Source organism: Amborella trichopoda, chromosome 4 (genome assembly GCF_054954075.1).
Source record: "Amborella trichopoda isolate Santa Cruz 75 chromosome 4, AtrichopodaSantaCruz75HAP2 v2.0, whole genome shotgun sequence".
Taxonomy (NCBI): domain Eukaryota; kingdom Viridiplantae; phylum Streptophyta; class Magnoliopsida; order Amborellales; family Amborellaceae; genus Amborella; species Amborella trichopoda.
The window spans coordinates 7,867,143-7,881,123 of NC_142339.1; the positions used below are offsets into that span (position 1 = coordinate 7,867,143).

At 36.0% G+C, this 13,981-nt stretch overlaps 2 protein-coding genes across 13 annotated transcripts; one reads left to right on the forward strand and one right to left on the reverse strand.

Annotated features, from left to right (window-relative positions):
- The first annotated feature begins 608 nt into the window (after positions 1-608).
- On the forward strand, positions 609-10,703 carry LOC18439575 (uncharacterized). Of its 12 annotated transcripts, none has more exons than XM_088864760.1 (6): positions 609-971; positions 4,249-5,725; positions 6,881-7,095; positions 7,568-7,718; positions 8,117-8,231; positions 8,298-8,731. In XM_088864760.1, the coding sequence occupies exon 2, from the start codon at positions 4,627-4,629 to the stop codon at positions 5,557-5,559; it is 933 nt and encodes a 310-aa protein (XP_088720886.1). In that variant the 5' UTR covers positions 609-971; positions 4,249-4,626; the 3' UTR covers positions 5,560-5,725; positions 6,881-7,095; positions 7,568-7,718; positions 8,117-8,231; positions 8,298-8,731. The 12 variants fall into 12 exon arrangements, with proteins under 12 accessions (XP_088720886.1, XP_088720888.1, XP_088720885.1 ...); XM_088864757.1 differs by having other exon boundaries at positions 616-971; positions 4,249-5,728; XM_088864762.1 differs by lacking the exons at positions 8,117-8,231; positions 8,298-8,731 and adding an exon at positions 10,176-10,703 and having other exon boundaries at positions 4,249-5,728.
- Positions 9,254-10,607, reverse strand: LOC110007738 (uncharacterized). Its single transcript, XM_020670564.2, has one exon. The coding sequence runs from the start codon at positions 10,605-10,607 to the stop codon at positions 9,540-9,542; it is 1,068 nt and encodes a 355-aa protein (XP_020526223.1). The 3' UTR covers positions 9,254-9,539.
- Positions 10,704-13,981: the final 3,278 nt, after the last annotated feature.

Consider the following 13,981-nt stretch of genomic DNA (forward strand, 5'->3'; position numbering starts at 1 on the left):
ACGAGAACATGCTCGTCAAAGTTCACTTGTGCAATTCATCTTTGTTAATTGTCTAACATCATCATAGTTTTTTTTTAATTAATTAGGATCGGCTACATTAATTTTGATCCGTCATTCTGCTCTATTAAACGCCATATCCTTAGTGAACATCTTGATCAATATTTCTTTATTTGATGGTGGTGACGTCCTTATGTTCGAATCTTGTAAGCTCCTATAATAATCATCACCGAAACCGTACCATCCGCGACATGACTCAGCATTGCTAGTTGATGAACTAGTCATTTTTTTCACCTACAAGAACACAAGAAGTCATGTTTATAAGCAAAACGTTAATGGTTTCTTATCTAGAACAACAACAAATACACTTAATTAAGTATAGCAGACATTGAGTATTCAAGAACATGCATGATTCTACTTGTCACAACTGCCACTTTATATAGAAACCCAATCAGGAAATGTGCTTGGGTCAAGATGGTAGAGGCTAAATTTTTATAACTCAACATCTTAAGTTTCATTCCTATGTAACCTTGTCAAAAAAAAAAAAACAAAAAAAAAAAAAAAAAACCCGATTACACCACATATACAAGATTATACTCGCCCAATCATACACCACATATAGTGTAAATCAAACACATATCCTATGTAAGAAACAAATATACGAGATATGTGGAACAAGTAATATCACAATAGAGGTGGCAATGGACCCGGACTCAACCCCGGAACCTGAGGGGGTAGATCTGATCCAAGTCTGGATATCGATCCAAAAATGGGACCCCGGCGGATCGGATCCGGGTCCAAATCTTAGAGACCTAAACAATATTCTGGTCCAGGTGTGCATTTTATCAAGGCAATAATCTCTTTTTCGGTATCTCAAAAATGGGACCCCGGCGGATCGGATCCGAGTCCAAATCTTAAACCTCAACACTATTCGGGTCCGGGTGTAGGCAATAATCTCATTTTCGGTATCCAAAGTAGGCTGTTTTTATCCATATTCTTTTACCCTGTCCTCTTTCATGGACTTCTGGTTGCATGTTAATGATTAGTTGTATACCCTGTCCGTTGCATTGTTTGTTTCAGTATGATAGCGATTTGTCTTTGGGGCTTCTATTCCATTTTCTGAGTTTCGGAATGGAAAAGGCGGCACCTTTGTTTTCTTTGAATGCATATACTGATTTTTTCTGTATTTCTTTTACTGCAAGCGTTGCTTCAGTGGATAGGGAATGATAATTGATTCATAGAAACTTTCTTTCTCCCCCTTTCTTTCTCACTCTCTTTTTTTAGAGAAGATAATGGATGAAAATTGGTTCTTTTCTGGTTGCACTAGATTTTTCTTGGTAGTTGCTGATTTTTTTTAAAAAAGAGCAAATTTATGTATAAGTTTCTTGTTGATTGGAGATTTTAATACAGGTTTTTATAGTACATGTACAAGTTGTTTGTTGAATTGGAGATTTAAATACAGTTTTTTATCTTTTATTTTCATAAGAATTGCTTTTTTATATGGCCATACTCATTCCACTATAGATATGGGGCAACAATGGATCATTTAGCATTGAATTTTGAACTATATTGACACTATGCCTTTTTAATGGAAATATCTGACAATTAGGTTTTCTGGAAGCTCTTTTATTGTTTGCTAGAATTGATGTCACGTTACCCATGTAACTAAATTTGATTCCTTGCTGCATTTAGGAAAAAATTATGCAGTTCAATCAACTGTTGGCTTTTTAGTACTGGGATAGTGGAAACTTTACATCGTGTGGTTTCAACATGTAAGGAAACCAATTAGTCCCATGTCTAGTTAGCTCCTACTTGCTTGAAGGCAGCACCATTATCATGTCCCATAGAATTGTAGAAAATTGAATTCGGGCAATCTGGTTTTAGACTAACGGCTTGAATTTTCAAATATGATGTTTCATACTTTTTTCATAGACCTTTGAATTTAAATATCAAGGTGTGAACAGATTCTTTTGTTTACGGATTACTTTCTTTACCAATTTCAAAAGAACAGAGGTGTCGATCGATGAAAAGGAGCAAACTGAAGTAGTTACAATACCAAATGGAGAATCAAATATAGTATAAGAATGCTATATCCCCAACCCCAAATTGACTTGAATTTTATGGCGGACTAGGACTCAGCATCCAAAACTTTATAACTGGGATATCACATAGTCCGGAAAGTAATGAAGATATCTTGAATTTCCTCAAAGGCATCCTCTGAACTTCCCGAGTTAGGACTTGTCCTGCTTCCCCTGCAAATCACTATCAGTGGATCTGTGAAAGACCAAGAGACAGAATGTGAGGATATTTGTTATCCAACCAAGGTGAGCTTTGGTCCTAACTTCCAAAGAAGCCATTGGTCCTGATCAAGCCAGGACACCACACAAACATCATCCAAAATCAGACCCTCCATGAAATCAGAGGTTTACCTGAGATAGAGTCAGGGGTTAAAGCCTGAATGAAGAACAGGGGCATCACTGTGATGATTGCAATCCATATAAGAAGTATGTGCTCCCAAGAAAGGTTCCCAAAGATGTTAATATATTGGATATATTTAATAGATTGGAAATATTGGCCACTTGGCCAACATTAATAGCACTGCCTTGCCTGCACCAATATATGGCTGTTATGTAATGGTAAACCACAAAGTCAAAATCCCCCATATTGTTAAGTATTTGTAGTGTTCATTATGTATCAATGTGATGGCTGATATATCAATTTTCTCAATGTATGAAACAAGCGAGCTATATGAACACCATTATATTTGTTTGTGCCTGGAAAATCCATTATAAATCCATTGTTTCTTGGAGATATTAATAAATAAAAATTACGCTATAATTTTATGCGGTATAAAGTTTCTTATGTCCAATATTTTCCAAATATCGGTCATTACACTGGTACATTCTGAAAAATTATCATTATTTTCCAATTTTAATCTTCGAATACCATAAACTATTGGTTTAGGTCGAATACAATTAGAACCTGAATGCTGATCTGCTGAACATCGCTCCCAAGTGCCACAAACTGGGCCAACTGTTGAAGGTCTTTTGGAAGTGGAAAATCAAATGAGCAAGTTGATCTTGAGGTCTCCTTTGGGAGGGAACCACATCTGAAGATAGTACTTAATTCTGTCAACCAATTCTCCATTCTCTCTCATTTTTTTCTCCTCAGATTAGCTTCCAAGACATAATATTGAACTCAATTTTCTTTCTTACCACCAGTATCTTTTCACCCTCCTCTTAAGATGCGATGATATTACCCCTTGAAATTCATTGCCAGATTGCCAACAAGGTAGAGAACTATAGAGAAAATTCGCCCACATGACCATACCTTCCTTTCTAAATTTGTTCGTATTGTTGCTCCAATCCACATTCCCTCTAACAAGTGACAATCCACATAGCCAGTTTCTATCCCCCCTAACCCAAATGATCGCCTCATTTCCCTCTCTAGTCTTATTTTTGGTTGTTTAGTGCTATTATATTTAGGATTGGGCATTTGCGGGCCTGGAGGGAACTTGTGTATGACCAAAGAGTTTGAAGGGTTGGCTGTCTTTAAGGCAATTCACAATGGGCTCTCAGATGGCCTGAATTTCTTTGATTCTATGGAGCTAGAAATAACTATTTGAGAATTTTCTATTATTGAATTGTCAGAGAAATTAACCTTGTGTATTTTTATTATGTAGTATGGTGGCATACAGTCTAGCAAATTTGGACATACCTAGAATAGAATACGACATTTGGATATTTTTTTGTGAATAGGGGTACCATACTTCCATTTTGTATTTTCACCGCACTTTAGTTTTGTTTATTAGAGTTATTTACCTATAAAGAAGAAGATTACTCATAGATGATATAAAGTGGATGTATGGCTATTGGTTAATACCTTTAGACTTAGGGTTGGGTATGGAACTCAAGGATTTCTTTGGGTAATATCTGCAATTTATATGTGAAATTTTCAAGCTTAGCTATGCATGCATGTGTCATGCATGCGTGGCTGCATGTATGTGCCTGTACACACGTGTGGGCATGTATTCTATCCCATTTAATAGGTATGGACTGTATTTCATAATTTTAGGTTTTGCTTCTGTTTAGTAGATATACGATCAAACATTTGAAAATTTTATTCTTCGCTAATTTTTCACTTTAAAAGTTTTTTTGTTTGCATGTTCAATATCATTTCTACTACTTTTTACTTACATTGTACAGTATTTGATGACTGGGTATATATGATTTGGGTTCTCTTGATGTTTAGGTGACTTTCACATCAGAGTTTTGCTTGAGTAACACTGGAAGGATGCCATCTAAGTACCCAGTTCTTGGCAATCGGCCACTTGAACAATGGAAAGTGACAGAATTGAAAGATGAACTTCGGAGACGTAATATCATAACTAAGGGTTTAAAGGAGGATTTACTGAAGCGGTTGTCGGAAGCAATTCTAAATGATGAGAACTGTTCAGGAAAATGTGGGCGATGGCTTGGATACTGAAGTTGTTCCTCAGGTTCAGCAGAATGATGAGGAGCTGACAGATTTGGGAAATGCACAGTATATCAACCAGGTGAAAATGAAGCTAAAAAGAACACTATTGAGTGCATCATAGGTGATACTGAAACTAAGGATAAGGATACCACAATGGTTGACAATGATAACAGCAATGCCATTCCCAATCAAGGGGTTGAAGCTCAAGATTGTGAATTGACTGATTCTATGAAAATTGAGACCTCTGAATTTATGGTTACATTTCCAACAGGTTCTACAGAAGTCAGCATTTCGGTCAGTCATAGCCCTGTTAAACAGATAGAATCCGTTGAGAAACAGTCTAGTCATGAAAGTCTGAAAGAAGACAAGGCATCAAAGAGTCCCAACAAAAGCGAGGAGCCCAACCTTGTAAACCGGATAGAGTCCATTGACAAAGAGTGCAAGCATGAACGTGTGATAGAAGGTGAGGCATCCAGGTGTCGTATCAAAAGTGAGGAGCCCAACCTTTGCAACCCAAATTCTCAGGTATCTGAAACGGGTCCCAACAAAAGTGAGGTGCCCAACCTTGTAAACCAGATAGAGTCCACTGACAAACAGTGTAAGCATAAACCTGTGATAGAAGATGAGGCATTCCGGAGTCCTATCAAAAGCGAGGAGCCCAACCTTTTCAACCCAAATTCTCAGGTATCTGAAAAGTTCAGCCCTATTTCAGGGGTTCTGCTAAAGTGTGATTCTGTTTCTAGCGATTCTGTGTCAATTAATGAAAATGAAAAGAATGAACTAAAGGATAATTTGAATGCTGATAATTTACATTTAGAATTAGAAGTTAGTAATCCAGAGGGGGCCTACAAATCATCCACTGAAGTACCTCCAGTTGGTGGTTCTTTGGATGGTCAAGAGCCAGGTGTGTATCAGCGCTCTATGGAGATTGATGAGACCCTTGCTGCTAGTACCCATGCAGACCTTATCAAGAAAGTTGATAGTGCAGATGGTGGTTCTTCTAAAAAACTGAATTTAGATAGAAGTTCGGGGGATGAATCACTGGAGGATGATGGATTAGAGAGTAAACAAAGTGATGTTATTTAAAATACTGTTGAAGTCAGAGACAAGGATGGAGTATCAAAATTGTGTCCAATAAAAGAGGACATTGCTGTTGTTGCTGCTGTGGCTGATTCCTCTCCAAATGAGAAGAATGTTATTGTAGACAGAAGCAATGACTCAGTGAATATTGGGGAGAAAAGAAAAATTGAAGGTGGTATGTACTATTGCATTGTCTTGTTTGCATGCATACTTAGTTTTCTTTCTGTGATTTGGATCTATTTATTGCTTGTACTATTTGAATAAGTTAGCTTGAATTGTGTAATAAGTCACCATGATGTTGGAGTAATGCTCTTAGGTTTCTAGGTCAAGTAAACAGTTGTGGTCCAAGGCTGCCAAAATTTTGCAAAAGCACATTTACAATCTTGCTTTTTCTCAGTAACATGAAAAGTTGCCTATGAATTATATAAAAAAGTATGTATAGTTTTCCTCTTTGGAATAATCTAATGTTCTCAACTCTCCTATACAGTTCTACAATAGTGGGAAGTTTTTGTTTCATAGATTTGGGTACATGGAATGTAAGTGATAATTAGTGTATTTCCCAATAATAGTAATTTGTATGTAGTGGGTGTAGTGTTACTATGCTGCACCTTGTGGTTTTTCACCGAAGAGATCTTTGAAATTGCCTTCATGCTATCCTGCACCTCGTGGTTTTTCACCAAAGAGATCTTTGAAATTGCCTTCATGCTATCCTGCACCTTGTGGTTTTTCACCAAAGAGATCTTTGAAATTGTCTTCATGTGCATGATGCAAGGGTATTGAGGCAATAAACCTTTGTACAAGTTTTTATGCAAGCCCTTGATAAATATTTGGAAACCGTAAAGTTTTACACAACTTCCGCATGTTAACCAATAAAAACTAAAAGCTACATAGTTACATATACTGTCATTTAGATGTCTTTCCGTTGGTACTTTGGTCCTTTTCTCATCAGTGTAAATTTCTTTATGGCCTGTTCCCCAAGTTTACTCTAGTTGCAAGTTGCAACAGACCATATGTCATGCCGCTTCATAATATTTCTGGGTATAAGGCGTTCAACTTATACCAGGGAGAAAGAAAAACTTCCCTCTTTGAAAGCCAAGTGCTTATTGGAAGTGTCTAACTTTCCCTTTTATTATATTTACCCTTATTGTACTATTAAAAGGCTGAAAGAGGTAGTTCATTGTGAAATATGACTTCTAACATTTCCATGATTTTGAGTTTTTCCTTTCTTGTTTTCAAGAAAAATTGCTATTTTTATTTTCTGAGAGTATTAAAATAATTGCTACTTTACATGTTTTATTATTGATTTTTCCCCTTTTATTATGTGCAGATCAGGAGGCACCCAGGGTCAATGACCCTTCAAAGAGGCAGCGTAGGTGGAACTCGGAGCCACTCAGGGTATCCGAATCTCAAATTCTCTTCGTTCTGCTCCTCCCCTTAGTAATTCTTTTTCTGTGCCTAGAGATAGATTTTCATCCTTGCCTAAGACCACGCTCAGTAATCGCGACTCTCCCGATGATGGAGGTGCCCCTAAAGATCGCATTGGTAAGCTTCATTTTGTTCTTCTTCCTCTTCTTCTTCTGGTTGTGCAAGTTGGGCTTGCAATAGTTCTTTTCCCCTTGCTTTTTTAAAGTGGGTAAATTGGTTCTTAGACTTGACTTTACCATGCTTTTGATTTGTTTGAGTGGGTGGTATGGTAGTAGTTTCAAGAATTACTGTATTATACTTGGAATCATGCAACATACAAGTCATGCGAAATGCAAATATCTTTTTAAGAAAATGTGAAATGCAAGTTGGGAAATAGAGCTTACAGATAAGCATTTGGGTATGCATGCCATGAACACAGTAGAAGCCCAGGAAGATTTACAAACTTCTTTTGAACTTTCTGTGGGACAAGTTTCTTTTATTTGTAGGTTGTTAAATGAGTAACTAGTGTGGATTCTTCTATTTTCTTTGAAAAAAAAGGAAGAAAAAGAAAAAGAAAACTAAAGTGGGTTCTTAAAATTTTGTTATGCAGTTCCTCCATCGGAAAAGCCTGCAACTACTTCTTTGAGGATTGACCAATTCCTGCGTCCATTCACTCTAAAAGCTGTTCAAGAGCTTCTGGCAAAAACTGGGATTGTCTCTAAATTCTGATGGACCACATCAAGACCCACTGTTATGTCACTGTATGTCTTTTTATACATAAATACTCTCTCTCTCTCTCTCTCAAACACGCACTCTCTCCCTCAGCCATAAATTATTAAATATCATATGCTTGGTGATTGAAAAGAATAATAGTAACAAAAAAAAACGATAAGGAAAATGCCCTTTCAGGTTTCCAATTCAGCTGCTTTTCTCTAAATAGCTTTCATGGGCTATAGTGAATCCTTTTCATATTATTTTGTCATTTTTTAAGGGAAAATGATTAAAATACACCTAACTTATCAACTATTTAAATCAAACGAAATAGTTCATCATCATCATCTAAATTTATCTCAACTATTTAAGGTTGTCCCAACTATTTAGGATTGGCTACATGAATCATGTTCTGCCATTTTGCTCATATGTTCAAGATTCATGATAGGATTTGGCAAAGTTTTGTGCTGGCTCCCTACCTAACACAACACTCCTCCTTTACCTGGGCTTGGGATCGGCTTAGGACCAGCCAAGGCAGAATTATGTAAAATCAAAAGAAAGAGGTACAATATTAAATAGTTCATCTCTTGATAAATTTCCCTTTTTTTAATTATGTGTTTTTATTGTAGTATTCATCAGGGGAGGAAGCAATGGCAAGTCGAAATGCTCTCTACAGTCTACAGTAGCTTTCTAATGGTGGCTGCTATATATATATATATATATATATATATATATATTTGTTAATCCTGAACAGATTAAGGTCAAATTGAAACTCAAAGGGGATGTTACTTTTGTGGGCTGCTTTTCTATTTTATGGATGGGAAATAACATTTAGAGATGAGATATATGTTTGGTCTGTACAGCGATGAGATTCCTTGTTGTTTTAACCTTGTATTTAGGGTCTAGAGGAGAGTGCACCATCGTTATAAACTTAATTTGGCTATTATACCTCAAGAAGTTTGTCTTTGCCTTTCTGCCAGGCTTGTTTCTATTACTCTACTAAGAGATTAGGAGCTTTCATGTAGAAGACCTTTGGGTTTTTGTATGTGGATGACTATGGAAGTTGTAGTTTGGAGTAAATGATGTCATCTTATGTTGCAGGTTTAATTACAATGCCTATGAAAAGAAAAAGAACTAATCTAATCGGAAATGTTTTGTAATTCTATAATAGGAAAAGTTTGTATTAAGGATGAGGCCTTAAATAATCAAATTGCGCACCTCAGAATTCACTAGAAGAGGTGGTTTTGATGCCAAAAAATCCTCAAATTGTTTTCTGAAAAAAAATGGATTTGAAGTCTTGGAAATAGTGTATCTTTGCCAAAATGATAAAAAAAAAACATTTAAAAACACATTACAAACAAATTTCTTAATTTTTAGCTGGGTTCACATTTGACCAGCTGGGTCCGAGTTGAACCGGCCAAGTGTGCGACCACTGCTTTTAAGGTTTCATATGATTAGCAATAAAAGGTACCTTATGCAATTACTGTTTCAATTGGATTTATGCACTCCAAAGTAGACATATAACTTATGCAATTACTGTAGAGAGAGAGAGAGAGAGAGAGAGAGAAAGAGAGATTACAGAACTCCATTAACTCTTAGAGAAGTGGTATAAACAGGAGCTCCCATTGAAAATGAGAGACAAAATTACACAATGAATCAATCACGGCCGCTAATCTATCTATAATCGTGTCATTCCTCGATCGCTAATAAATATACCAATTAGAACCACAGAAAATTAGTTAAATGCAAGACAAACAGACAGACACAGTTAATAAGGAGCCCTTCAAAAACGCCAGCCATGACAAACCCAAAACTTGGCTTGCCAACGTGGCACCCTCTAACACAGGTGGACTAACTGGAATGATGATGTGTCAATTACCCAAAGGCGAGCTCCAATCCTGGACCCACCTCTCAACATTCATGGGCTGAGGGTCGGCGACTTGTTGGAACTCAGGGTCCCAGTATTGTTGATGTGGCAAGTTACATGGCAGCTGAGTCACCTGCTGATGTGGATTCAGGTCGCCCTCCATATCAAACAAGTCGGGAAGGTGCTGATTCGGCAACTGTGGGCCCCACCTACCCTCGACCACATGCTGACTCATCTGTTGATATGGCAGTACAGAAACCTGCCACGTGCATGGAAAGCCCTCGCGTGTGGGCGCCAGATACAGGCCATACCTGGCTAATAAATCGCCTAGATCAGCCTGAAAATCTCCTGAAATGGCCGGAAAAGTAGCCGGAGAAACACCTAGAGTTGCCGGAAAAGTGTCGAGACATGGAGTCCCCGGAAAATTGTCGATAAACTGGCCTAAACCAGCCTCATGTTTTGGAGCAAATTTGATCCCATTCCCAAGTTCTGGAGTCGCCGAAAAAGCGGCTGCGAAATCGCTTGCAATTTCCTGAGAATTCGCGGATAATTTTCCCCCATTCTCAACCTTCAATATCTCTTCTGTCACACTATGTTTCCCCATCTCTAAAAACTGATCGCGTTCTGTGATCTTGTGCAGGAAGACATCGATATGACCAGAGAGCTTCTGAAGGTCATCGATAGATAATTCATCAATTCTGTGATGGCCAGAGAGTCCATAAACCATCGCTCCCAATTTAGCCTCCATGTTTTCCTCTCTCTTTTTATCAATCTGTTGCTTTAAACTCTGTATTTTCTCCGACAAGAAGTGAGAGCAATCCTGGAGTTTCTTTTCTCTCTCGGATTTGTCGAGACCGAGATATCTTTCGCAGAGCGAGAGACAGTAATTTGTGTCTTGAGGCGAAATATCCGGAACACAGGAAGATGAGGCGTCTGAGAAAGATATGATGCAAGCATCAATTCCACACAGTACTGAGAGTTCGTGTAATTTCTTCTGTAAACCATTTCTTCGTTTGACATAGTTGGACGAGTTATGGATTTGAATATCCTTAGCCTTTCTTTTGGTTGGCATTCTTTCGTATCCCTTCCTCTTTCTGGACCTGCAATATTTCAATCAACTGTTAATAGATTCAACTCTCTCTCTCTCTCTCTCTCTCTATAACCGTTTAACCCTTCACCTCTTCCCTCTCAATTTATATCGTTTATGGTTCCGTATTTCTCAAGATTTTCTACGATCATTATGATGAATAATCTTCTCTTTAATTAAGAGAAAAATCTCCAAAAATTTATCTTTTAGTAACCATTGAGCAAAAATACGGGTAAGATATTCCAACGAAAAACTACGATTTAAGCAGAACAAAAATTTGTCTTTCCTAATCTTTCACGAGCATAAATTTCGGTGTTGTGGCATCGGATTCTCTCACTTTCCTCTTTCGCTTGGGCAAGTGTCCCTGCTCTGTCTCAAAACAAATATATTAGGGTGAACGGGTTCTAGTGTTTAAAACAAGGAGAATGGCTAAAATTATAATTCAACCGTTGAAAATTCTTTACATCAATCATTTCCACTTGAACGTTATCGTTGTGAAAAAAAGAAAAAAAAAAAAAAGATTTTAAGCTATAAAAATAATGTATACCGTAACAAATTATCTAAACCATCCAATTCGCCCTTAAAAGTAAATATTTACAGATCAGCAACCTCTGTACTATTTTTTTAATTTCAAATTTTATTATTGATGTTGAAAATTAATTTTAAAACCATTAAAATTTCTTTGATGAAAATGCTTTCTGGGTGAAGATTTGAGGTGAGGTTTTACTGTCTTATAATCTCTATTTTGCACAAAAGTCCGGATTACTATCTTATATAAACTTTTTACTACCTTTTTTTCTTTATATTCTCTATTTTGCACAAAATTCCATTAGATCTCTCTCGCACACAGAATTCATTCTTCTTAGATCGTTCTCCCTCTCTGAACAAATGGTTTCAAAATTGGTTGTCATTTCAAAACTCAACCTTCGAAATCTTAGAGCGAGAAAGAGAGAGTACCTCAACGAATTATCTAGTTCCCAAGCAGTAAATAAAAAACCCAGAGCGATGGTTCCGAGCAATCCAAAAACCCGAAGTACAGGTAGAGATAACAGATTGATAAATGGAAGAAACGCAAAATAATTGAGCTTGTATCAATTTCCTATTTATCAAACATGGAAAAATCATAGAAGATTGACAAAAATTATGCAAAATTTTAATACATAGAAAGAGCTTATTGTGTTTCGTGCAGAAAGGGAAAACAACCACCAAATCCACTTGGGTTGTAATTGGGGCAGGGGGTTAGAGAGAGCCTTGAAGGAAAAAAAAAGGGCTATCATTTCAAAATTTTAGAGCAAGAAAGAGAAATTACCTTAAACTGATATGCAATTAAGAAGAAGCAGTAGCCACAAAAAGCGTAGAGAGATGTTAAAAAAAAAAGCAGAGAGATTTAGTATTATAAGTTTAGTGAATGGAAGTGAAGGTAGGGATATAGATTTATAAATGGAATAAACACGAGACGAGGTAATTGAGTTTGTATCGATTTAGAGAGAGAAAAAGGAGAGAGAATCCTATCGATTTAGAGAGAAACAAGCTTGTAACGAGAGAATTTTATGAGTTTACGAGATGTCACATCAGCGTTAGAATATCGTAACAGGGGTTTTTAATTCTCCCTGTCAATGCTTTTTGGAAACTTTAAAGAAGTGGTAAAATTTATGCATAATTAAAAATCTTGTGCTTTAGGGATTTAGTAAAAAAAATTGTTTCGTGCAGGTGGAAACGCATTTCTAGGTCCAGAAAGTGTAAATCATCCATCTTAAAGATGGATGCAAGTAGGCATTCTATCTAAAAATAATAAAAATTAACGGTCCAAATGTTTTCTTATTAGAATTATTATATCTAGTTGTAAAAATTTACTTATTTTTTTATATTCATGATCTCCATGTTAGAGATTACATGTCTTTAAAAATTACGTTTTTAAAATCCATCTCAAAAATAGATTTATTAAGAGGCCTCCATTTCTACATATGTGGACTTAGCCGCATAGAAACGGGTCCATTTAGTAATCCACCAAAAATATTACATTGCCATGCCCAAAATAGGAGTGGAACTATTGCATATTTACGTAGCCCAAAAATACCCTACTGCTCATTTACTCCCTCGGGTAAAACCCCACTTGGAATTAATTTTAGGATCCGAAATTTTGGGGATGTAACATTTTCAACTCATTGATTGACTACACTAAAAAAAATCCCTAATTGTACTCTCTATACACTTGAAAAAAATAGGGAAATTATCAGAAATATACCTTAATTTTTGTCTAATCAAAGAAAAAAAAAAAACTCACTTTTATAAACCTCCTCCATACTTTTTTTCTCAATTTTAGCATTTTTTTTTATCAAACTAGCATTCACGATCGTCGTATTACTGTGAAGGCTCTATCATTACGGTATTTTAAGTAATGTAATGCGGTAGTCATTACGGTAATATGACTACTGTGAAAGCTATTTTGGTAAAAAAAAAAAGTCAAAATTAAGAAAAAAAGGGTGTGGATGAAGCTTTTGAAAGTTGAAGGTTTTTTTTTTCAATTAGATGAAAATTAAAGTATATTTCTTATAATTTTTCCAAAACATAATGTCTCTTGAGATTGAATAGAGACCTATAATTTTTAGATGGTGAAATCTAAGTAACTCAAATTTCAGATTTTTTTTTTTTTTAAAAAAAAATGAGTAAGATGCCACATCAGCATTAAAAATATTACAATTTGGAGCTTTTTATTCTCTATATGAACGCTTTTGGAAACTTTAAGGAAATGGAAAAATTTATGCCTTTTAGGAGTTGTAAATCTTTTTTTTTAAACTTGTGCAAGTACGTAATGACATTTTTTATTTTTATTTTCCTCCCTTCCTCCCTCTCCCTTCCCTTAATAAGAGCCTATTGTGTTTCTTGCAAATAGGGAAAACAACTACCAAATCTACTTGGGTTATTCTTAGAGAGAATTGGGAGAGGGGTTAGAGAGAGAGAGTTTGGAAGGAGAGAGAGAGAGCTATAATTTCAAAATTTAGAGAAATTATCTTAAATTGTTATCCAATTAAGAAGAAGAAGCAGAAGCCATAAAAAACGCAGATATATATTAAAAAAAAACTCAAAGAGATTGTAGTACTATAGGTTTAGTGAATGGAAGTGAAGGTCGAGATACATATTTATAAATGGAATAAACAAAGGACGAGATAATTGAGTATGTATCGATTTAGAGAGAAAGAGGAATGAGAGAATCCTATCAATTTAGAGACAAAAATAAACTTGTATCGATTTAGTGAGAGAAAGAGGTAAGAGAGAGAATCTTGAGTTTGCAAGATGCCACATCAACGTTAGAATATCGTAACAGGGATTTTTTATTCTCTGTAATTGCTTTTTGGAAA